The sequence below is a fragment of the Phacochoerus africanus genome, chromosome 1, assembly GCF_016906955.1.
Source record: "Phacochoerus africanus isolate WHEZ1 chromosome 1, ROS_Pafr_v1, whole genome shotgun sequence".
NCBI classification, from domain to species: domain Eukaryota; kingdom Metazoa; phylum Chordata; class Mammalia; order Artiodactyla; family Suidae; genus Phacochoerus; species Phacochoerus africanus.
Window position 1 is genome coordinate 139,392,655 of NC_062544.1, and position 25,545 is coordinate 139,418,199.

At 36.8% G+C, this 25,545-nt stretch overlaps 1 protein-coding gene across 4 annotated transcripts in view; it reads left to right on the plus strand.

Annotated features, from left to right (window-relative positions):
* The window catches only part of CNTN4 (contactin 4), a 985,539-nt gene that overhangs the window by 478,044 nt on the left and 481,950 nt on the right, over positions 1 to 25,545 (plus strand). For all 4 annotated transcript variants that reach the window (XM_047779322.1, XM_047779348.1, XM_047779332.1 and 1 more), the window contains one exon: positions 25,262 to 25,404. In XM_047779322.1, the coding sequence (XP_047635278.1) occupies positions 25,350 to 25,404 (55 nt within the window). In that variant the 5' untranslated portion in view covers positions 25,262 to 25,349. The remainder of the gene's footprint in view (positions 1 to 25,261; positions 25,405 to 25,545) is intronic.

Here is a 25,545-nt window from a genome sequence, read left to right on the forward strand (position 1 = left end):
ATAAATTTAAGGTATGCAACTGGAAGGACTTAGTCACTGACAGGATGTAGGTGATAGTGGTTTAGGGAATGAGGAAGATAAACATTGGGAGAAATCAGCAATAACCCCACGTCTTTAGACTTCAAAGAATGTATAGATTTATCTGAAATAGATGTTTCATGAAAAGAGCTGGTTTGTGGGAGGAAAAAAGCACAAGCTATTTCCGAAATGATTTCTAGTGAATTGGAATTAGATGTTTCAAGGGGAAATATTCGATAAGCAGTTAGAAATTTGGGAACCGGAATTATACAGAGACTGAATTAAAGAAACAGAGTTGAGTCATATGCCCAAGGGAATAGTTCAAGTCACCAGCGTGTATGTGGGAGCCAAGGGCTGTGACCTCTCCTTAGAGATGTTTTACATCTAGAGTGCAGTGAAACAAAGTGAGATTTCATTCTTCTCGTGCCAAGGTAACTTATTAACAATCAGGTTTCCTATAATGCTGCCCAAAGGTCCAGAAATCCACAAGAAAACTTATTTTTTAATAGGGACATGCAGATTAAGGGGTATGGAGAAGACCAAAAAAAGTGACTTAAAAAGGGACTGCTAGTTATAGAGCAAGCAGAATTTGTTTCATTTCTATTCCAGTGGTTGATGGAGCATGTGGTAAGGTTTTGTGTTGATTTCTAAAAAAGCAGAGAAAGGCATAACTTAATGGAGATCTTTGTTACTCAAGAAATGGTGTGGATTTTTGGAGGAGTTCCTGTTGTGGCTCAGTGGTAACAAACCCAACTAGTATCCATGAGAACAAGAGTTCAATCCCTGGCCCCTGCTCAGTGGGTTGGGGATCCAACATTGCCTTGAGCTATGTTGTGGATTGCAACATGCCTTGGATCCTGTGTTGCTATGGCTGTGGCACAGGCCAGCACCTGCAGCTCTGATTTGACCGCTAGCCTGGAAACTCCCATATGTTACAGGTGCAGCCCTAAAAAGATAAGAAAAAAAAAAAAGAAATAGTGTGATTCAATATGTTGAGTAGAGGAGGACTTGAATTAGAAAATCCAAAATGTGTGTGGATGGCAGGAAACAGTGTTTGACTTTACGTGTGTGTGTATATACATATACACATACACATACACATATGTATATATGCACACACATATATAAACACACACATATATGTATATGTAAGTGTGTGTGTGTGGTTTGAGTGTGTATAGGCTCACACACATATGCATACTCCACACAGTCTACTCCCTTATTATTACCCCATTAATACTCCTTGTTATTCCAAGAATACTCCTTTTAATTACTTCATAGACTAATGGATAAGGACAATTTGTAATGACCAAAAATATACAAACTGATACCTAAGACCTTAGAACAAAAGTAGAAAAAAGTACTTATATCACCAATATTACTTTGAAATGATCACAAAAACATTAAAAAAAAGAGAACTAACCATTCTCTTTATTGGTAATATCAGGAGGCATACTTTAGAATATGAGTTTGTGAGTAATGTGAGGGTTTTGAATAGTATAGGAAAGGAAAGAAACATCTTCTCTAGGGGAAATAGACAAATACAAATTGATCATCAACTCATAAACCTTTATTTCCACCTCAGTTTTATTAGATGATTTTGTACAAGTATTGTGAATAACTAAGTTTTGCTAGAATCACTGACTTAAAACATCTTTTCAAATTTATTTTCTTTAGTTATTAATAGAACTCCACATTTTCAACCTAAGTATTGTCTTTGTTTTATTTAGGCTAAAACGAGTACTCAGAATTTTTTTTGCTACTTAAAACAGCATATTCTTCCCCTCTGACTCAGAAGACAAAACTATCTGTCTTCACTGTCTACTCAGTCAGGGAGAATAATCCTCTCAATATATAAAGTGAGGAAGGAAAAGAAACATAGGGTGAATTGAATCTTAAGTAAGGCCAAAGTAAAGAACACCAACACCCGCTTAAGTAGATTCATGTATCTTAACCACTGGATTAAAACTCATGAAACTTTAAAACAAAAAGGAAACATATTCAAGTGTTTTTGCAAAAACCACTTAGAATAATATTTCAAGAATGCTGACTTTCAGGGAGAGTTCCCCAGTGTTGACAGAACAATTCCAGTTATTCTGACTTTTAAAGATAGTTTAGGAATAAATTATGGAAAATAAAGTTGTCGGTTTTTCTTGGTAGTGGTGAGACACTTTTGTCTGCCCTTATAAATTGGTGAACAAAGGTTCAGTACTAACCCTGTATGTAACAAAGGGTTCTGAGTATGTTTTTGAGGGGTGCAGGGTCTTATCAAGTCCTGGACTCTGCTTAATCTCAGTTTCCATCCTAATAAAGGAGTTAACCTGCAGTTATAAAATACAATTTGGGATGTAATGAACAGCACAGTAATGATATAGAAAAAGGTGTTTTATTATTCAAAGCATAAATTATAATTTTGACCTGGGGGAGATCTAGAAAAATTATCTGTTTGAAAGGTGATATTTGAGCTATTTGGAAGGTGATGGTTGAGGAGATTTTATTTTCAAAGATGGAGGAATTGAGGAAACAGTAAAAGCAGAGCTATATAGCCAGTATTATGTGCAGCAAGCTCATGCATGGAAAACCAAATTTGATTGAAGCACAGTTGTATGCCAGGGAGACTGGGAAATATGGTTGGAAAAGTCCAAGAAGTCTGTCAGCATTTGATTGGATGGTCTTATAAGGAAGGGAAATTGTTACAGTGTACTAGAGGAGCAAGGAGTGGGAGTCTGGAGACTGGAATTTCAGACTTGTCTCTGCTACTCACTCCCATGTTCTAGAGAATCATTTGACTCCCAAGGATGTACGCTTCAACCTAGAAACTGATGGTGCCCAGTAGGAAACCAGTATTTCCTCACAGTGATTCTATGCAGAGTGTTTTACTTCTAGGTTTGAGATAGATGAACAAGTTATTGGTTGAACGCCAGATGAAACAGTAGACTTATGTTTAGGAATCACATTTTATAGAGTTTTTATGTTTTTAAAAGGAAGATCATACTCACCCTGGTGGAATGCTCATAATATGACAGATAATTGAGAACTCAAATCTCCTATGGGAATAGTGAATTGGATTGTATGTCCCATCTAACAGTCATTCTGGGGCATGTGCTATTTACAATATTATATCTCTGTACATATATTTTGTTGGTTAGCTTTTCTTCATTTTCAAGGCATATTTAGTTGAATTCATTTGAGTTGTGTATGATCAGGATCATTTATCCTATAAAGAACAGGTACATGAAAATCTATGTTCTTTGTTTTGAAACTCTAGTCAAAGGGTGCCTTGAAATAACTGTCAAAACCCATATATGTTAAGTGTCCTTGCCACAAGAAGAAAAAAAAAAATGCAACTTTAGCCTCTAAAATGAGCCTAAAGGCATTCAATAGTTTCTCCAAGGGAATCAGGTGTCAAATATAATGGTTTTTTAACACATAGGGAGAAAGAGAGCAGAGCCAAAATGCAGTAGCTATATCTGTCACATATTTTAGAAGGTTGGAGCTGAAGAATGAGGAGAAAAACATGAGAAACAGAATTTCAGACTAATTCTGCTGAATTATAGAAGTAGAGAAAACTTTTATTTCTGTGAATACCTATCAGCAAAGGTTAGCTGAATTATTTCTTTCCATCTTAGTGTTTCCTATTAAACTATTGTCCAAATAGGTAGATTCTAACAATGAACGTCATTTTGAAACATCCTAATATTTTAAACGATGTTGATTTATTTTTGTTTTTATTTCTGTTGCTTTGGGATACTGACCTGAGAAAACACTTGTAAGGCTGATGTCAGAGAATGTTTTGCCTGTGTTCTCTACCAGGAGTTTGATGGAGAAAAAAGAATGTATACATGTATGTGTAACTGGGTCACCATGCTATACAGTAGAAAAAAATAATGATATATTGGGGAAATAAAAAAATTATGTTGAATGAACATGATTTTGAACCATTCTAATATTTAAGTTAATTTAATTGTATGAATTAAAAAATTGAAACTAAAATTTTCATTATTACTAGGAATTAAAGCAGTAAATTTTTATCAAACCATCCTATGTACTGTACATGAATTGATAGTTCATTTAGGTAAAGTTTAGATCATAAACCTTGTTCAGTTCTACATTTATCTGACCAAAACAAATCTTTGTAATGAAGTATTTTAGGTACTTTAGGGTACCAATATGATTTCTTCACATTATCAAATAAAAGTTTAGTTGTTGTTAGTAAAACTTCCAGTATGTCAGTGATTAATAATTATCTATACATAAGATATTTTAAGGTATTCGTTTCAGACTTCTTTATGGTAAATGTGTCTATATTTGTAACTTAGTGTTCTACTTTGAGAATGTGTATTAAATACTTTCCATTTAGAATTTAAAGCAGGAAGTCCAAAGATACTTTGTTTAGTTCACATTTCAATTTAGAAAATACTGCTGGTCAGCTCACTGTTTAGGAAAAATGTGTTATCAAGTTTCAAGTTTTGTGGATCATTTCATCCTGCATTTGGACAATAATATTGTGTAACACATCAGCTCATTGTGGTAAAGCCTAATTATTTCCAGAAGAGACTTCATAGTGAAGTTTAAGAAAGAATGAAATATTATTATAAATAGGGAAGTCATCAGACATTTTCTATGTTCATCAAAGTTACTGGCCTATAATTTTCTTTTTTGGTAGTATTTTTGTCTGGTTTGGTATTAGGGTGATAGTGGCTTCATAGAATGTCTTTGGGATTATTCTTTCTTCTTCAACCCTTGGGAAGGGTTTAAGAAGGATGAGTATAAGTTCTTTGTATGTATGGTAGAATTCACCCGTGAAGCTATCTGATCCTGGACTTTTGTTTGTAGGGAGGGTTTTATGACATTTCCAATTTCATTACTAGCAATCAGTGTGTTCAATTGATCTGTTTCTTCTTGATTCAGTTTTGGTGAGCTGTATGTCTCTAGAAAGTTCTCCATTTCTTCTAGGTTGTCAAATTTGTTGGCATATAATTGTTCATAGTATTTTCTCTTCTTCTTCTTCTTCCTCTTCTTCCTCTTCCTCTTCCTCCTTTTCCTCCTCTTCCTCCTCTTCTTCTTCCTCTTCTTCCTCCTCTTCTTCCTCTTCCTCTTCCTCTTCTTCTTCCTCCTCTTCCTCCTCTTCCTCCTCTTCCTCCTCTTCTTCTTCCTCTTCTTCCTCTTCTTCTTCCTCTTCTTCCTCTTCCTCTTCTTCTTCTTCCTCTTCCTCTTCTTCCTCTTCTTCTTCCTCTTCTTCTTCTTAGATTTCTTCAGTATCCATTGATAGTTCTCCTTCATTTCTTATTTTGTTTATTTGAGCTCTTTCTCTCCTCTTCTTGGTGAGTCTGGCCAGAGGTTTGTCCATTTTGTTTACCCTTTCAAAGAACCAGCTCTTGGTTTTATTGACTTTTTTCTATTGTTTTTTGAATCTCTGTTTTACTGATTTCCTCTCTGATCTTTATGTTTTTCTTCCTTCTGCTGACTTTAGGTTTTGTCTGTTATTTTTGTAATTCTTTTAGGTGGTAGGAACAACAAAAGGATAATCATGAAGATGTTAAAAAAGGACATCAAAATCATACAGTGTGGGGAAGGAAAGTAAGAAAATCTAGACTCTTTTTTTAGAATGTGTTTGAGCCTACATGACTATCAGGCTAAAGCAAGCCCATATAGGAAGAGGTTAATATACTTGAGAAACAGGGCAACCAAAAATCAAAACAAAATAATACATTCACAAATACTAGAAAGAAGAAAACACAAGCATAAAATAAAAGGAAATCATACAACCAAAAAAGGAAAGGAACAAAGGAGACAAGTAGACTCAATTGGAAAACATTTAAAATGGCAATAAATATATATTAATAATTACCTTAAATGTCAATGGATTGAATGTTCTAATCAAAAGACATGAGCAGCAGACTGGATACAAAAGTAAGAACTACAGTATGCTTCCTACAAGAGACTCATCTTAGGGCAAAGGACACGTATAAATTGAAAGTGAGGAGATGGAAAAAGAAACGTCATAGGAATGGAAAAGACAGGAAAGCAGGGTTCCAATACTCATATCAGACAAAATAGACTTTAAAATGAAGGCCATAAAGGAAGACAAAGAAAGACACTACTTAGTGATAAAAGGATCCATTCAAGAAGAAGATATTACACTTATCAATTTATATGCCTCTAATATTAGGAGCACCCAGATACATACTATAAATACTAAAAGACATAAAAGGAATAATTGATGGGGATACAATAATAGTAGGAGACTAACACCCCACTCACATCAATGGACAGATCCTCTACACAGAAAATCAATAAGGCAGCAGATGTCCTAAGTGACACAATAGAAAATGTAGACTTAATTGACACTTTCAAAACATTACATCCAAAAAACTCAGAATATACATTCTTTTCAAGTGCACATGGAGCATTCTCAAGGATTGACCACATACTGGGGCACAAAACTAACCTCAACAAATTTAAGAATATAGAAATTACTTCAAGTATCTTCTCAGACCACAATGGCATGAAACTAGAAATCATCCACAGGAGCAGAAATGAGAAAAAAAAAAAACAAAACTGACTACATGGATACTAAACAACAAACTACTAAAAAACCAATGGGTCAATGAGGAAATCAAAAGGGAAATTAAAAAATACCTCAGAGACAAATGATAATGAAGACACAACCATTCAAAATCTACGGGATGCCACAAAATCAATTCTTAGAGGGAAGTTCATAGCAATACAGCCTTCCTCAAAAAAGAACAGTCTCAAATCAACAATTTATCATATTAACTCTTGAACATACTTGTGAATCCATGATTTAGAAGCAAGTTTCCAAAGTCATAATTTAACTCTCTGTAGAGATTATCATATGCATATCTTTATTGAAATCTTTTTAAATTTCCAAGCCAGCTCACAAACCCTTATCCCCAAAGGTGTCCAGGGCAAAGTCCTAACCTTCATAACTGGTTGAGTAATTTTCTGATTATTCTTTTTTAGGTTCTATTCTTACTACTTCCTGCTGACAATTTGAGCTATTGAACTTACTCTTTTTCCGAAGTAGTTATATGCATTATAGTTTAAGCTGATTCACTGTATATATTTACTGCATGCTTACTATCTTGATATACAGATGAATGAAACAGATTTGTCTCTCCCTTCTGGGCATTTATAATAACAACGGAAGATAAAGACAAAAACTATAAAACTGTATGATAACTGTTCTAATAAGAGAAGTTTTGAATGCTGCCAAAGCACTTATGAGAAGTACTAAATCATAATTGAGAGGTCAGAGAAGGCTTCCAGTGGAAGTTCATTTATGTATAAATTTCAAGCTAACTACAGAGAAATGGTGAAGAAGCAGGTATAGAGATTAGAAGGCAAGATTGCCAGACCTGTCAAGCTGACATGTGGTATAGCTCTAAAACTGATATTTGCTGCAGAGATGGTTGAGAGTTTGAATTAAGCAGGTCATCCCTGGTTCTGAAAAGTTATTGAACGTAAGTGCAAAGTTGGAGAGAGTGACTTGGTCACATTTGCACTCTGGTAACATGGCTGTGACTGAAATGTGGATATTGGACCAGGGGTAGCTGGGCTACTCAGCTGTGGGACGCTTCTAAAACTAACTCTGTGGATTTCCCAGGGAATCTGCCATTGGTTATTCATTACTCAGATTCTTCCTTAAGATGGGTAACATGGTGCCAAGCCTCCTGAGTTAAGAAACCAAGATCCAGGTAATATTTTTTCCCTGATACGACCTGCTTCCTGTTAGAAACATCAAACTCTCTTCATTTGAGGATATTGAAAAAATTCAAGAGTGAATAACAGGTATTTTTAGAAAATTCCAAGGAGACTTTATTACATATTTATCTTTAGACAGAAGTTGGCACTGAGAGGCCAGTCTTATTGTTGCACCTGAAGGAAAAGAGTGACTGTACAGGCAAACCTGGGCCTTTTCCTTAGCAACAGCAATTAACCTAGAAGGGCCTTGCCTTACATCTGTTTCAAGACAACAGAACTAGTGGGCATATAAATATACACAGGTGTAATTACAGACCTGACTGTCCTTGTTCACCTGCACTGTTTATTTACAAATACATCCTCAATTAGCATGTAGCATAATGTTGTGTTCACTGAATAGCAATGTCTGAAATATGTCCACTTTATCCAGGGCAGCACAGTGAAGCTCTTACAAAGATTTTTTTTAAATTCTTCTCTTGTAGAGAACAAATTATTCCAAATTGACAGCTGGACCCTGGAATATTTTATATACACACTCACATATCACTACACACACACACACACGTATATATTCACAATCACATATATAAACACACTCACTGATGGATGTATAGGAATGTATATAATTCATATACTGTTTTTATATTTTATTCTGGCTATTTAACATTGCTCAGAAATGAAACTTCTAATATCCAAACTGAAGGATTTGTGGAGTTTTAAATTAGTGATTTTCATGGTTGCTATGGAGGATTGGGTGTTAAAAAGCAGTGATGCAGGAGTTCTCACTGTGGAACAGTAGGTTAAAAATCTGACTGCAGTGGCTTGGGCCTCTGCAGAGGTGCAGGTTTGATCCCTAGTCCAGTGCATTGGGTTGAAGTATCCCATGTTGCCACAGCTGTAGTATAGGGCTCAGTTGCAGCTCAAATTCAGTCCCAGGCCTGGGAACCTACATATGCCACAGGTGTAGCCATTGAGAAAAAAAAAAAGTAATGAGACAAAGCCATGGTTTAGGGTTTTGGGATTTATACCAAAGAATCAAAGAGGGGCTTCCTTGGAATCCCCATTAATATCAACAAAACAGAAGCAATATGTTTCTTCTCTGATTATTTTCCTGGTTTCTCTGAGCATGCTCATTGTGGCTCTCAGACTCCTTCCTCATTTGTGTGAGTTTGGGAGAAAATAGCATCTCTTGGTAGGGATCAATGCCAAAGCTTAGAAGTAATGCAAGTCTGTCATTACGATCTGATGCATTTCTACTATCTTCGCTACCATCCCACTTGAGGGCCTGCTGCGAGCTAAGAACATAACTAAAGTACATAAAAAATGTTTATTTCTGATTACAAAAAACCTGTCTTTCTTGCATGCGGCTAGGCACTGGGAAGGCTATTTCATGGTATTGACGTTGGTTATTCTTTCTCATCCATCACAGTTACTGTTTCCCAAGTAGGTTTTGGTTTTCCTCTTGCAGAGATTCCATAAGGTAATTTCTGAGCCTGCAGTGTCATGCTAGGAAAAGTCATATATATATATATTTTCACAGTTATATAAACATAGGCACCAGGAGGACATATTTCATCAAGTTTCTTCCTACACTTGAAAGTACTTTCCTGAAACTTGCAGCTGAGATGTAAGTGAAGGAATGGGTGGTAATAAAATAAAAACTTGATCTGTGTGTGGGCATATACTTTAACAGGAGTCACGAAATTGAATCTTCCTAAAGTAACTACTATTATATCTTTCTTTTCTTTTTGCCATGTCTCTGAAATGTCCTCAGAGTTTGTTATCACTTATTAAAGTTCTGTTCTCAAAAGTGTTTCAGTAGATATTTCTATTGTTTCAACAGGTAACTAGAATTACATTTTATTTATTTTACCTAAAGAAGGCTCAGATTGCTAATTTAAAGAGTAAGTGTAATGTTATCAAAAATATGATTATGTAATATTACAGCTATTCCCACTGTAATATTTTTCTCCCATCTTAACATAGATATCACATTTCAGTGCAAAGAGCTCATAGTGATAGTAAATGAGAAATTTAGGGAAAAAACTAAATGCTGTATTTTTAGCTTACAAGAAATATGGTATTCTGGATTTTTTTTCTTAATTAAGAAAAGAAAGGTAAACTTGGTACTTTTCGTACCTTAAGATGTCTATTCAGCAGTCTATTTTTAATTAAATTGGAACAAAGTAACAACATTGTCAGTATAGATTGCAGCCAGGGCATCCAGACAGTTTTTTTTCTACACAATTTTTTCTCTGACCAATGTATCTTCTGTGTGCATATTTTCATGATCATTGAACTTTCTCTGGAAATAATGTGGCAAACCATAAATAAAATATCCACAGTGGTATTATGTATGCATGTATCTTTCAAGAATAATTCCACTGTTGTAAAAACAACAATAAACTATTTTAAAAAAAAGACAAAAGTTGTCAACTCTCACCACTGTTATTCAACATAGTACCAGAAGTCCTAGTCACAGCAATCACACACACAAAAGAAATAAAAGGCATACAAATAGGAAGAGACAAGGTTAAAATTGTCACTTTATGCCGATGACATGACACTATATATAGAAAACCCTAAGGACTCAACCCAAAAACTACTTGAACTGATCAACAAATTCAGGAAAGTAGCAAGAGAAAGATTAACATTCAGAAATCAGTGTTGTTAATGTATACTAACAATGAAATATTAGAAAAGGAATACAAAAGTACAATGCCTTTTAAAATTGCACCCCAAGAAATCAAACACCTGGGAATACACCTGACCAAGGAGGTGAAAAACTTATATGCTGAGAAGTATAAAACATTAATCAAGGAAATTAAACAAGATGTTAAGAAATGGAAAGCTATTCCATGCTCCTGAGTTGCAAAAATTAATATTGTAAAAATGGCCATACTCCCCAAAGCAATCTACAGAGTCATTGCAATCCCTTATCAAATTACCCATGACATTTTTCATAGAACTAGGACAAACAATCCAAACATTTATATGGAACCACAAAAGACCCAGAATTGCCAAAGCAATCCTGCGGAGCAAACGCCAAGCAGGAGGCATCTCTCTCCCAGACTTCAGGCACTATTACAAAGCCACAGTCATCAAGACAATGTGGTACTGGTATCAAAACAGACATACCAATGGAACAGAATAGAGAACCCAGAAATACACCCAGACACCTATGGTCAATTAATCTTTGACAAAGGAGGCAAAAATATAAAATGGGAAAAAGACAGTCTTTTCAGCAAGCATTGCTGGGAAACCTGGATAGTTGCATGCAAATCAAAGAAACTACAACACACCCTCCCACCATGCACAAAAATAAACTCAAAATGGCTGAAAGACTTAAATATAAGACAAGACACCATCAAACTCCTGGAAGAAAACATAGGCAAAACACTCTCTGACATCAACCTTACAAATGTTTTCTCAGCTCAGTCTCCCAAAGCAACAGATATCAAAGCAAAAATAAACCAATAGGACCCAATCAAACCGACAAGCTTTTGCACACCAGTGGAAACCAAACAGAAAACAAAAAGACAACTTACAGAATGGGAGAAAATAGTTTCAAATGATGAAGTGGATAAGGGCTTAATTTCTAAAATATACAAACAACTTATACAAATCAACAGCAAAAAAGCCAACAACCCAACTGAGAAATGGGCAAAAGACCTGAATAGACATTTCTCCAAGGAAGATATACAGATGGCCAACAAACACATGAAAAAATGCTCAACATCCCTGATTATTGGAGAAATGCAAATCAAAACTACCATGAGATACCATCTCACACCAGTCAGAATGGCCCTCATTAAGAAGTCCACAAATAACAAATGCTGGAGAGGGTATGGAGAAAAGTGAACACTCCTACACTGTTGGTGGGAACGTAAGCTGGTCCAACCACTATGGAGAACAGTATGGAGGTATCTTAGAAAACTCATTATAGAACTACCATATGACCCCGCAATCCCACTCTTGGGCATATATCCAGACATAACTTTCCTTGAAAGAGACACATGTACCCATATGTTCATTGCAGCACTATTCACAATAGCCAAGATATGGAAACAACCCAAATGTCCATCGACAGACGATTGGATTAGTATGATATGGTATATATACAAAATGGAGTACTACTCAGCCATTAAAAAGAACACAATAATGCCATTTGCAGCAACATGGATGGAACTAGAGACTCTCATCCTGAGTGAAGTCAGTGAGAAAGAGAAAGACAAATACATATATCACTTATATCTGGAATCTAATATATGGCACAAAGGAAACTTTCCACAGAAAAGAAGATCATGGACTTGCAGAATAGACTTGAGTTTGCCAAGGGGTGGAGGAGTGGGATCGATTGGGAGCTTGGGGTTAATAGATGCAGACTGTTGCCTTTGGAATGGATTAGCAATGAGATCCTACTGTGTAGCACTGGGAGCTATGTCTAGTCACTTATGATGGAGCCTGGTAATGTGAGGAAAAAGAATGTATACATGTATGTGTAACTGGGTCACCATGCTATACAGTAGAAAATGTACAGAACACTGTAAACTAGGTATAATGGAAAAAAATAAAAATCATTATATTTAAAAAAAGAAAGAACAGGTCTTATTCTTAGGCTAGTAAAGGATTATCGCAGCATTAGCTTTATTTTGAAATAATTATAGACCTAGAGTAAAGGTACAAAAAGGGGTACAGAGTTCACCTTCACTCTGGTTCTCTTAGTGTTAACATCTTATATGGCCTGATACAGTGATTTAATAAAAAATAAAAAAGCAGGACACTGATGTTGGTACCACCTGGAACTAAACAACAGGTCTTATGTAAAGTTCACAGTTTTCTACTAAGGTCCTCTTTCTACCCCAGGATCTAAGCCAGAATTTAACCTTGTTTGCAATGTTCTTTTTTCTGTACTGTTCTTGAATTTGTGACAGTTCCTCAGTCTTCTCCTACTTTTGGTGATCTTGGCACTTTTAGAAACAGCTGATCAGTTATGGTGACTCAGCTGTCTGATGTTTTCTCCTGATGGCACTGAGCTCAGGTGCTGTGGGCAAGGAGACCGCTATTGAATAGCGTGCCCCCATCAATGCACGGTGTCAGAGGATGCTTGAGGACCATATGACAGCCTTCGTGATGTCAGCCTTGATCACTTGATTAAGGGGGAGTCAGCTGGCTAAATTTCCTCACTATAAAATTACTCTTTTCCCCCATTGTTAGCTTTAGACAAAAGCACACATATTTCTTAAGTTACTAAATTTTGTACATTCACTATACTCTTTTATGCCTCAGTGTCCCAGCCTAAAAATGTTAATACTGGAAACTTACCCTCATCCCAAAGAGTGTAGAATTAATACACTTGGAGATTCTCTGATAAAAGCCACTTTATAGCTGGAAGTGATCACTATCGCATTTTAAATAAGAACATAAATAGAACAGTTAAAAGTAGATTGGCAGCATGGCTCATTTCACACCCAGAGCTACAGGGACATCTGTTATATATGTGGCAGTCCAGGCCTGAAATCTGGTTCCCTGAAAACCAACTCATGTTTGCTCAGCTTGGTCAAAGTCAGCCTAATGAAGTAAAATGCACTGCACGTTCATCACTTTCTACCTATTTTGGCTGTTAAACTAACTGGGTGTATGACCACCCATTGATAAGGGTAATACAAAACTGTTTTTAAACTGTCACATTTGCTCTTTCTGCTTCCTTAAAAAAGAGAAGAAAGTGTCCCTTGGCATGCAAATGATGATGGATCTCTATGCAATAATTCAGTCTCAGTTTGTATTTCCTGGTGAAGAAGCCCCACTAGTGCAGGGAAAGGCATCGTTCGCACAGAGGTTTACCAGCTGTCTACTTTTTTGCCTTTGAATGTCAATGCTATGGGTCCTGACACAATATGGTGGGAGTAAACTGGTCACTTAAAAATAGAGAAGAAAGCAGTCGAAGGAACACCAAAACAGTAAGTGACTCTTGCCTCTCTAAGCTTCACTTTCTTCATTGACAAATGGGAATAAATCATATGCCCACCTCCTCAATTTCTTATGAGGATTAGATAATGTATATAAAGTCTTTGGATAGTAATGGTCGTAGTAAGTACTCAAGGAACAACAACAATAACAAAGCTTGTCATTTTATCTCTCTATCATCTTTCTGTACCTGAGCTACAGACCTGGACGTAAAAACAGCAAGAAAATGGAAGGGAGCACTTGCTCAAATAGTTTTATGTATTATGCAGTGAACTTCTGGAAGACAATTTTATACTGAATAAAGATTCAAAAGAGTTTGTCACGTGATCTGGGCATGTCCTGTCATCTGTATGCAGTCCTGGACTAAAGGACAATGACACTGAGGTGTCCTTTCAGGATTTAGCTTCTTCTCCAAGGAAATGAGTTCCATGGGGAAACAAACTAGAAATGAATGCAAGCTTGGTGATGATAGGACTTTGTTAAATATACTATGACATCCATTGCCTAACACAGTGCCTGACATACTGCAGTTGTTCAACAAATATTATTTAGATGAATATTCTAGTATATTTGTTTCTAGAAATAATAGCACAGGATCTAAAATGTACCATTTGTTTACCATGGCATGAGATGGCAAGCTGTGAATATAAATCCTGTGTTTCCATTTTACAAAGAGAAGGGTAAATTCATCTCCCTAAAGTCTACTTATAAGGAGAGTGAGGGGGGTTCCCAACATGGCTCAACAGTAACAAATCTGACTAGTATCCATGAGGACTCAAATTCAGTCCCTGGCCTCGCTCAGTGGGTTGGAGATCCAGCATTGCCGTGAGCTGTGGTATAGTGTAGGTCACAGATGCGGTTCAGATATGGTGTTGCTATGGCTGGCATAGGCCAGCAGCTACAAGTCCAATTCGACCCCTAACCTGGGAACTTTCATATGCTGAGGGTGTGGGCTTATAAAGATAATAAATAAATAAATTAATTAATTAAAATAAAATAAGGAGAGCGATGTCTACATTTCCTCTAGATAAGACAAACTCCATGTTAAGATTGTCATAGGAAGTTTTCTCATTGCACAGTGTGTAAAGGATCCAGCATTGCCTCAGCTGTGACGCAGATCACAACTGCAGCACGGATTCATTCCCTGGCCTAAGAACTTCCACATGTAGCAAATATAGTCAAAAAAAAAAAAAGTTTTACATGCATTAGCTCACATATGTCCCTATACACTTCTGAAGTAGGTAGTAGTATCTCCATTTTATAGAGGAAAAATTGGAAATAACTTTTCCAAAATAATTCAAGTTTTGGATATAAAAAAACCAAGATTTGAACTTAGACTTGTTTCCAAAAATCACATAGAGTCTTGATTCATACTTTGCTGGTTGTCCACTGTTCCAGTTCCCTTAGTGTACTCTGTTATTTACTTCCCCAGTAGAATAAAACCAGCTCCATCAGGGCAAACTATGTCTGTCTTATTGCTCTATCATGTGGCATGTCAGTTAGTAGAAATTTAGTAATTTCTGAGTGAAGAACAAAGTGTAAAGAGATTTTAGGTTGTGTATTTTTATAGACTATCACAATTTGTGCATTTATGTTTGCAGTCTTATTTCTGCTTCTGATTAAGTAGACACAGACTCTCTTTTAGGCTGCCAGGTATCGGATTTGGCTGTCCAAGCAATTGGCAAACTGTGCATAATGATGAATATACTGATAGCTTTACTTCCCCACTAAGTGCATCCAAGTAAAAGCTCAGAAAGTCACAGGGTTCTTGCCACTTTAAATCTGACACCTAATATATTAGGTATTAGAGTGTTTTGTGCTTACCTTTAGCTCTTCTTTGGTTTAGGTGATTAAAAAATGCCTGTTGCTGTCAGTATGTGCAACATGCTTCATTAACAGTGATTTATTTGGGAGTTTAGCAGAATTGGCACTCGGCAGCACACCAGTGGGCAGAAGGAAAACATACGTGAGATGATTGCTAAGAAACCCTCCTTCCCCACTCTGCTTTTAGAAGCTTTAAGGAAGTTTGCACAGTTTATTTCCTAAAACCCAGAGAGCGAGACTAAGACTGGAGTCTCTGGGCAGCATGGTTTCCCCCAACCCCCACTCCCAACCCCGCCCAGTTCCTCCATCCACTGTCCTCTCATGCTCAGGAGGGAGCAGAGTGGGTCCTGGGTTTTTGCCCTTTGGCACAGTGAACTTACTGCCCCCATGTGTCTCCCGAAGCCAGATGCTTCCACTGCTTGTCCCTCCTCTTTTCTCAACAAGTTTACCTTCTCAAAGCTTGACATTTGTAGTAAAATCCACCTAAAAAGATTTTTTCTTATATTCCTTTCAATGACCCTGAATCGTCACTGTCCCTCTGCCAAAGAGAAGTGTAAGGCTAACCAAGGTTAAAGGACTCACCCAAGGTCAACAACTAAAAGGTAAAGCTGGGCTTTAAACCTGACTTTATAATTCTAATACCAGTGTTTTCAATCACTATAGAAAATGCAAAGAAATTTTAATTTTACTTGCAAACTGTATTGATTTTGTTGTGTCTACTTGAAGTGCTCTGTGGAGAAGATTCTGGGAATGCCCTTGGGCTAAGAAGGAGAGAATGCCATGAGCAATTACTATTGCTTTCCCTTGCCTGGGAAGCTGGAGTAGGGTTGCCAGGTTTTTCCCTGTCTTCTGCTATGATCTACTTCTGTTCTCATTTCTGTTGTAATGAGAGTGTACTAATGTGAGAATGACATTTGAAAGGAAGGATGAAGTGTCTGAGAAGCAGTCTAAGTAAGAGGAAACCACCATATATTTCATATGTACTACAATTACCTGTTAATAAAATAAGCCTATTATAACAGTTTGGGAGAACTTCGGCATCTGTAAAGTCAAGCTTTCAGGGTTGATTTCCAGGGTGATTGAAAGTATTCTGCATCTTGATGGTGGTACTGGTGATATGACTGCAGAAATCTCTTAAGTCTTTCTAAACTTAACACAAAAAAGAATGAATATCAATGTATGTGAAAATATGCTTCAATAAGCTTTTGGAGGAAATATGTGGAGTTTATATCCTATCTCAGTTACTTAGATAGCACTAACTAAGACAATATACCTAACCCTTAAAACGAAAATCATATTGTTGTCTACCTTGAAGGGTTATTCTAAAGATTGTATGAGTTAATACTTAGTGAGAGACTACTATATAGCAAGTGCTTTGTAAGTAATATCTGCTATTTATCATTTCCTCAGCTCTTTTCTGTTACTTTCTACCATTACATTGCCTCCAACATTGTCTAATAATTTGATCACATATCCTTTTATATTACTTGTTAATGGCATATGTTGTACTGGAAACTTTCACATACAAACTCCATATATGTGGATAATTGTATAATATACATTATATATACATGTGTATATACAAACTCCATATATGTGGATAATTGTATAATATACATTATATATGTGTGTGTGTGTATATATATATATATATATATATATATATATATAACTATATCTTTAGATGCAAGGTTTTTCTGTTTTCATCTTAATGATGCTAGAATTAGAATATATCTGCATGTTTTTTGACTCAATTATGTCCTAAATAATATTTATTAATACTGATGGACTACAAGGTATGTTTAAATATAATAAAGGCATTAGATAGGGTAAAATGTTTAGGAGGAATTTGTGATATATATTTATAAACCTAAGCAAATAAACAGGAAATCATCAACTCTGTAAACTCTGTAAAAACACAAATATTACCAAAAGGAAATATTAGTAGTATACTGGGAGGCTCAGTTGAAAAAATATTAACCAAATTAAATAATATAACAAAATTTGGACAGTCATAGAGTCAAGTATGTACATGTATGTTTGTGTGCATATGTGTGTCTGTTAAAGTGACTATATGAGAAAGCTCAATTATCATCATAAGAGAAAGTCATAATACATAAGACCCCCCAGATCAAGAAATAGTAGTAGAGGCCTTTTTAATAAAGACTAAGATACATACCAGAAAGACAACTTGTTTTCACTGGGAGGCACTTTTCTCAGGAGAGTAGGAATACATATTTAAACTATGTTTATGTATTACTTTAATAAAAGTAAAAATTAGGAGTTCCATGGTTGCTCAGCAGGGTAAGGATCCAGTGTTGTCACTATTGCAGCTCTGGTTACTGCTGTGGTGTGGGTTTGATCCCTGACCCAAAACTTCTACATGACACAGGCTGTGCATTACAAAAAAAAAAAAAAAGATGTGATTTCAAAAAAATTAAGTACAATTCTAGGAAGTAGTACAGTAAGCAATTACTTGGTGGAGGCTATGAATAGTGAATATGTATTTGTGGTTTTGGATTAAATTTGCAGTAACAACACCATACATAGAATTAAAAAAGCAGAATATCTCAAATAACTTTGATGGGGGGAAGATGATGTAATCTGAGAAATTGTAAGATGTCTGATTGGTGATGACAAAGGCGTGGTGACTACTATTCATTTGATGAATCCATTCTCTCAAATACATTCTCTTTCTCTTATAGAATGATTCACCAGGGCTTTAGGGATTCTTAGAAACAGTCTGATCCTGACCCTTCTTTTATTGGTGAAGAAATTTGCCCAACAAGTAAATAGCAGCACTGAGCTATGAACCCAGTTGTTCTGAATCTCAATCCAGTGATCTTTTGAAATAACACTTGGTGATTGTTGGAATTCAGTTTTTTATGAGATAGTCTCCTGAGTAGCAAAGTATAAATGTCAACATCAAAGTACATTAAGATTTTATAAGGAGAAAGTGTGTTGAGAAAGTGATAGTGGGTCTGTGTTTTAAAGAACCTGAATAAGAGATCTTTCAAAATTAGTGTATAGAATTCTACTGGTTCTCAGCATGTGTAGAAGGTATCCTTCAGTGACTGAAATGATAAGATTGGCTAGCTGTCTTTTATGCTAGAGAGTGTCTGCCTCATGTAATCATTATATTTCTGGTTAGAACTGCCACAAGTGGCAGACATTATTTTGCCTAGAAAGCCTTTAAAAATGAAGGAAACTTTCCACCTTAGTTAACTCTCTATAATTCCATAAAGTCTTCTGTAATGTGATCTCATGATGGAAATTGAGTCCAAATCAGCATTGAGTAAGAGATTCCATCTCATGCATGCCTACCTATTGGTTAATAGGTGCTGTTTTCAAAATATATTATTCAGGCCTTTTAAATCTTCTTTTATTTGCACTGTTCTTTTCATACTTCAGATGCTTGGAACAAGCCATCCAAAGAGAAACCATGCAACCCACATTTTCTCACCATTCCTGGCAGACTACTTATTGCAGTCTCCACTGAAGTAGGGAAAACCCCAAGGAAATAGATGTGGAAAAATGTTTCTTCTAGCATTTAAAGTAAAAAGCTGGTACAAGGGAAAATCTATTAAGCTAATTTGATTGATATGAATTTTCATTATCCAAGAAGAAGCTATAGACCAGCTACCAGAAGAATAGAAAGTACAGGTTATTTGTACCACTTACTTGGCATATAAACTAAGTTATATAGTCAGTAATCTTTTCTACTCAGCTAAGTGGTCCTGTCCTTTGGGGTAGGGACCTTGAACTTGACTTTGCTTTCTGCATATTATCATTTGAATAATGGGAACTCAATAAATAGCTGTGGACTGATTGAATATTAAGATTTGACTATATGCCATTTTCCCATGAAATGATTGATGGGTTGCTTTCTGAAGAAACTGAATTTCTCTCTTGCTTTCAGTTCTTTTTACCACTTCTTTGCCATTGTGACTGACTGCACCCCTTATTAGTTAATTGCAGGGTTATAAAATGTTCAACTCTACAACTGGGAACTGTGGATGATCCTTTTTAAAAGTTTTGTCTTAAGAAAGTGGCTGCATTCTAAATAATAATTAGGAAGAAAATAAATGTTCCTGTTGTTCTCACACTTAGAGGGAGAGAAACTCACAGTTGTGCTCTCACAAGAAGAGTTCTGAATTAACACTAGTGTGATGTAGTCTTCTGAAAAGGTCTCAGTTCTGAACCCATGCCATGCTTTGCATTAGGAATATTATCCATACCCTGTACTTACGCTCACTGACATCTGGCTTCTCTTCTGCAGGACAACATGAAAAGCAGGGTTAGAAAAGAGTGACCATCAGAAATGTATGTCACACTTTTAAAGACACATTGCTCTATTTACATTTCTCTCACTGTGGTAGAAAAGAGCATGATACTTGCAATGTGAAGACATAGATTTGAACACTGACTCTAGTGGTTTTCTAGATGTTTGACCTTGAACAAGTTCCATAGCATCTCACTGTCTAATTTCTAAGATTACAATTTTATAGAGGATGAGTGATGCCTGACCTCCAGGGTTATTATGAAAGTGTATATAAGAAGGAAATATAAAAGCACATGGTAGATTAATGAAAAATGTTACAGTTATTCTTTCATTTACATACTATTTATTGACTACTCTCTGTGCCATGTACTATTTCATGAAACTCTTCAATACTAGTGAATAAAACAAACGTTCCTACCTTTATGAAGTTTAAAATCGGGGAGGGTATATGAATTTGAATCCAAACAATAATAGTAATTGGTATTCACTTTCAAACCATATGTCTGCTGAACTTTAGAACACATGTGTGAGAAAGACAGGGCTCATGGTGTGAGTCCTAAAGTATAGACCAGGAAGTATGTTTCCAAAGATTAATTGGCTTTCCCAAAATTGATAATGAGTGGCAAAATGAGCAAAAAAGAACTCAATTTACTTTATTCCAAGTCTAGCGTTTTCCCATTCTGTCTTGCTGCCATGAGGCTTTGAAAACTGTGTTGTATATTGGAAGTACACTTAGTAATTAAGCAGATATGCTTAATTCTGTTGAACTGAGGAGACAAGCAAAGGAGGAATAATAGATATTCTGTGCTTCCGGGAATTGCATGTAAAGCAGATCCCTATACAGGGAAATCAAGCTTGTGCAGGACTTGCCTCTGTTGATGTCAGTGCTACCCTCTTTTAGGCTTCAGTCTCAATCCAAACTCTTTAATATACACTTAAGGCTTTGGGGGATCTGGTCCCTGACTTAGGAGGTGTTGTGCTGTATTTAATAAGGGTGGCTACATAGTGTCAAGGATCTGTCCTATGCGCCTTCCATACCTTCTCATCGATCCTCACAATAAGTTGGGAAGTTAGGTATTATTGTCATTACTTTACAGATGAGCCACATACCTGTAGAGTGTGGGCTCTAGATGAGAGCACAGGTGTGAGTCAGCCCAATTTGCTCCTTCCGTTATCTTGCATTTCAGTAACTCGAGCACTCTCTAAATTCTTGGCCATATACCTGTTTGTTTTCCTTGTCACTTGGCTTAACATTTCCTTCTTCTTTTTTTCATTGAAGTATAATTGTGTTAATTTCTGCTGCACAGCAAAGTGAATCAATTATACATATACATTCATTCTTTTTAATATTCTTTTCTATTGTTTATCACAGGGTATTGAATACAGTTCCCTGTGCTATGTAGTAAGACCTTGTTGTTTATCCATTCTATATATAATAGTTTGCATCTGCTAACCCTAAATTCTCAATCCATCCCTCCCCCACTATGCCCCTTGACCCAATATTGCTAATTATTAGAGAAATACAAATCAGAACTATAATGAAGTGCCATCTCACACTTATCAGAATGGCCATCATTAAAAAGTCCACAAATAACAAATGATAGAGAGGATGCAGAGAAAACTGAACCTTCCTACATTATTGGTGGGAACGTTAATTGGAACGATCACTGTGGAGAACAGTATGGAAGTTCCTCAAAAAACTGATATGACCCAGCAATCCCACTCCTGGGTATATATCCAGACAAAAAATTATAATTCAAAAAGATACATGCACCCCGATGGTCATAGCAGCACTATTCACAATAGCTAAAACATGGAAACAACCTAAATGGCCATTACAGAAAAATGGATAAAGAAGATGTGGTACAGAATATGCAATGCGATACTACTCAACCATAAAAAAGAATGAAATAATGTTATTTGCAAATGATGCAACCATCAAGGGCCTAATTTCCAAAATATACAGCTCATAGAACTCATCAAAACAAATAATCTTATTTGTCCTTTAAGACTCATTTCAAACTGCTAGCCCCTTTGGAGCACATTCTTAAAGACCCTGCCCTACCATACTGCTGACTCAGTTCCTTTGCATCCTTAGCACCTTATCCTTAAATAGACTTATTGTGTGAATTACACTGAAATATACTGACTGGTTTAGTCACCTCTCATGCCAAGTAAGCAGTGAGCTTCTTGAGAATAGGTCTCCTACCTCTGCTGCATCTGCACACCTAACCCCTAGCACTGTCCCTGCCTAGCACTGTCCCTGCCGCACAGTAAGCACACCTATTTATTTGTTGAGCTGGATTAGAGCTATTTAGATACTAGCAGAATTTTAATTTAGCAGAGTGGCAAAACCAATCATTGCATGATCAGACCCTTAGAAATTTATAGATCCTTAGAAACCAGGATATTTAAGGAAGTACGAATCATGATCTGCCTTAAACCCTTTATACTGAGTCACTTAGTATATCTTAGTCTGAATATAAGAATGGTTTGAAGGGCTGGAGGCTAGTGGAGTTTTACTCTGCATAGCAATGCATACAGGTATACTGTGGAATTCTCAATTATTCATCTCCTTCTGGCTCTGCCAGAGAAAGCAACCCAGGCTTGTTTCATTGCGTGGTCTCCTCCCCAGGATTTACGAGTCTAATTCTTGGTCAAGGTCCTAGAGTTAGTGCTGAGTACACTACCTTTTGCTTTGGCCACCTTAGGGTAAACCAGAGAGAGCTCAGAGCTGCAGAGGAGATCTGTTACTGCCATAACTCTTGCCTCATCCTGCAGGTTGCTTTCTGGTTCTGGCAGAAAAACTGAAATTAGGAAACTTTGTATCCTTCACCGCAATCCCACATGAGATGCGTGAATCTTCGGCTGCCTTCAGGAAACCTGGTGCTCTAGTTACTACTGCCCACCAGACAAATTATTGTCAATGACCCTATTTTTTTTTTTTCTGATTAGTGAAGGTGAACCTTACCTACCCAAATGTAAATAAAGGCTAATGGGGTGCTTGAAACCCTTTATCCCTAAAAATCTACAGCCCTTAACAGAACACACACATAAATGGCAGCCTATCATGAATTAAATCTTTATGGTATAATCGGATACATTTTCTAAGCTAATTTTAATTGCTTCAAGAAACCACTTCACATTGTAGATCAATCCCCAGGTCTGAGATGACATTTCCCTTGCAAAATTAATTATTAAAACCGTGATCATTTGCTTAAGACATTAATAGTTTTCATTGATCAGCACATCCTGTTTATCTAAAATGGTCTAATCACCATGCATGTCAGAGGAGCATCTGAACATATCCAATTAGAGACTCTGCCCGATTTTCTGCCACATCAGCAGATCAGAAGTTGAGTCCCCTTTGTCTTTACAACCTATCAAATCTGGCTTCATCAGAAACTGAGCTTGTTAAAGGCACAAAAGAAAGGTGAGTTCTCAAGTGATGGTTCTTCACATTCTCTTAGCTTCCTGGTAAAGAGGAAGGCTTCTGAGTAACTTCATGAGAGCAGCAAATGCTCAGAGCCCTTGATTAATGAGCTTGTGTTGGTCCATGTTCTCGTGTAAAGCTGTGTTTGCTTACTGTTTTCCTCAAAAGTGTCAGTGAGATGAGAAGCCCCAGGTTATCAACCGATGAAAAAATATCACGGCTGCAATAATAATCGTATGTAGTATTTGTGAGGTGCTGTGTAGTTTTCAAAGAGGTTTCATTTGCTCAAGGAGGCAATTTCCTTGGAAAGAATCTTTAGAAAGGAGGTGAGGTGGCAGGGGAGGGGGATTGCATACTCAGGACCCTGCCGCTTGTTACAGGCTGAGCTGTAAAGAGAAGGTATCTTCTGGTTCCCTAGATAACTCACTTACTTGATTAATGAATAGGAATAAAGAATCCTGCTCATCTTTCAAACCCCTTTATGAAGTCCAGAAAGTTTGCTCCTTCCTTCAAGATGGCATACTTTGTGGCAGTTTTATGAAATTGTGGAGCAGGAGATCATTAAGGCTAGAGCTGGGCTCTCCATTTGCAGGCCCAGGCCCTTACAGGTGTCTGGCAAGCAAAAGGTGCTCCAGAGATGCATACATCCAGGACTGGCCTGCAGGATGAATAGGGGAAGGGATGAGTGGAGGAGAGCAAGTGCAGTATGAGTTCTGTTTTATTGAGGTCATGTTGCAAAACTTTGGCACCTGGAGATAATTTAGCTTTGTTTTAAGAAATATTTTGAGCTGATTGCCAATGTGTAAAACTTGGGAGGTTTTCAAAATACAATATTTTCAACTTTTCTTTGAAAAGTTGTAGGTACTCCTGCAACCCTGGGTCTCTGCCCTGCCTGCTAGCTCTCAGCCTGAGCTAAGGGGGACCTGCCCCTCCAGACAGCACATGCCCATGCCCTCCAGAGTGTGCTTGGATTCCTTCACTCATTTATGGACCTGCTGTGTAATTCATACACAGAGCAAGCAGCCTGTCTTCACTAGAGTTCTCCTGTTTTAGGATTACTGGCTAAAGGAAGAATTAACTGTTCTTGATCATAGTTTGGGTTTGTCCAAAAGAACCTAGTAGATAGCAACTCATAGTTGGTAGGATTTTTTCTCAGTAGGCACTGAAGCTGCACATCTGTGTTTCATTTTAGGGCTAAAACATGGAGGTTAGGGGAAAGATGTTTGGACTGGTACACAGTAGTTAGAATTTTTCCACACATATAATCTGTTCTAACACTTGGGAGTTTCTCCTTAAGGTCCACTTTATGTGGCCCTATCTTATTCTTCTGTATTCACTCTTTTGGGTATATTATTAATTGGAAAATAAATAAGAACATGGCATGGAAACTAAGGGACTGGAAAGGAACTTTTAAAAATTAGTTCAGAGTTCCTGATGTGATGCTTGGGTTAAGAAACAGAACGCAGTGCCTCAGGTCACTGCGGAGGCATCAAACATTGCTGCAGCTGTGGCTCAGATTCAGTTCCTGGCCCAGGAACTTCCATTTGCCCTGGTTGCAGCCATTAAAAGCAAATAAAGAAACTAGTTCAGTCCCCCTGCCTTTGGGTTGGTTCACATCTAATCAGAAGTTGTCCTTAACTTCACTCAGTAACCACAGGGACATACCATTTCCAGTCTCTGCCCAAGTATTATTTGGATGAAGGAAAGAAGGCTTATTGGCCTTACATTCATAATTTAGCATGCTTTCTCTTCTTTAGTACTAGCTTTCTAGAAGTCTTTTTTTTTTTTTTTTGGCCACACCTGTGACATTCAGAAGTTCCCGGGCCAGGGATCAAACCCACACCACAATAGCTACCCAAGTCACTGCAGTGACCAGCCAGATCCTTAACTCACTGCCCCACAACTCTCTAGAAGTCTTTTTTATTTGTATTCAAGTAAAAATAAATTTGCAGGTGACCACAAGGAGAAGTATTCCCAAATCTCATTGTAATGTCTCTTCTTTCCCACAGATTAAAGGTTTAACACAACTTTAAAAGAAGCAGCTATTCTCTTCACTTGTTATTGGACTTGAAACTCCTTTGACCTCGGAAACTGAAGATGAGGTTGCCATGGGAACTGCTGGTACTGCAATCATTCATGTTGTGCCTTGCAGGTAGAGTGTCATTTTAAAACTTTTTGATTTAAAAAATGTCACTGTATTTCACACTAATTCAAAAGTGGGCCTTCACTTTAGATGGCAATGATGAAATCGTAAGTGAGCAGACCACTACGACTAGCATTTGCTGACACTGTT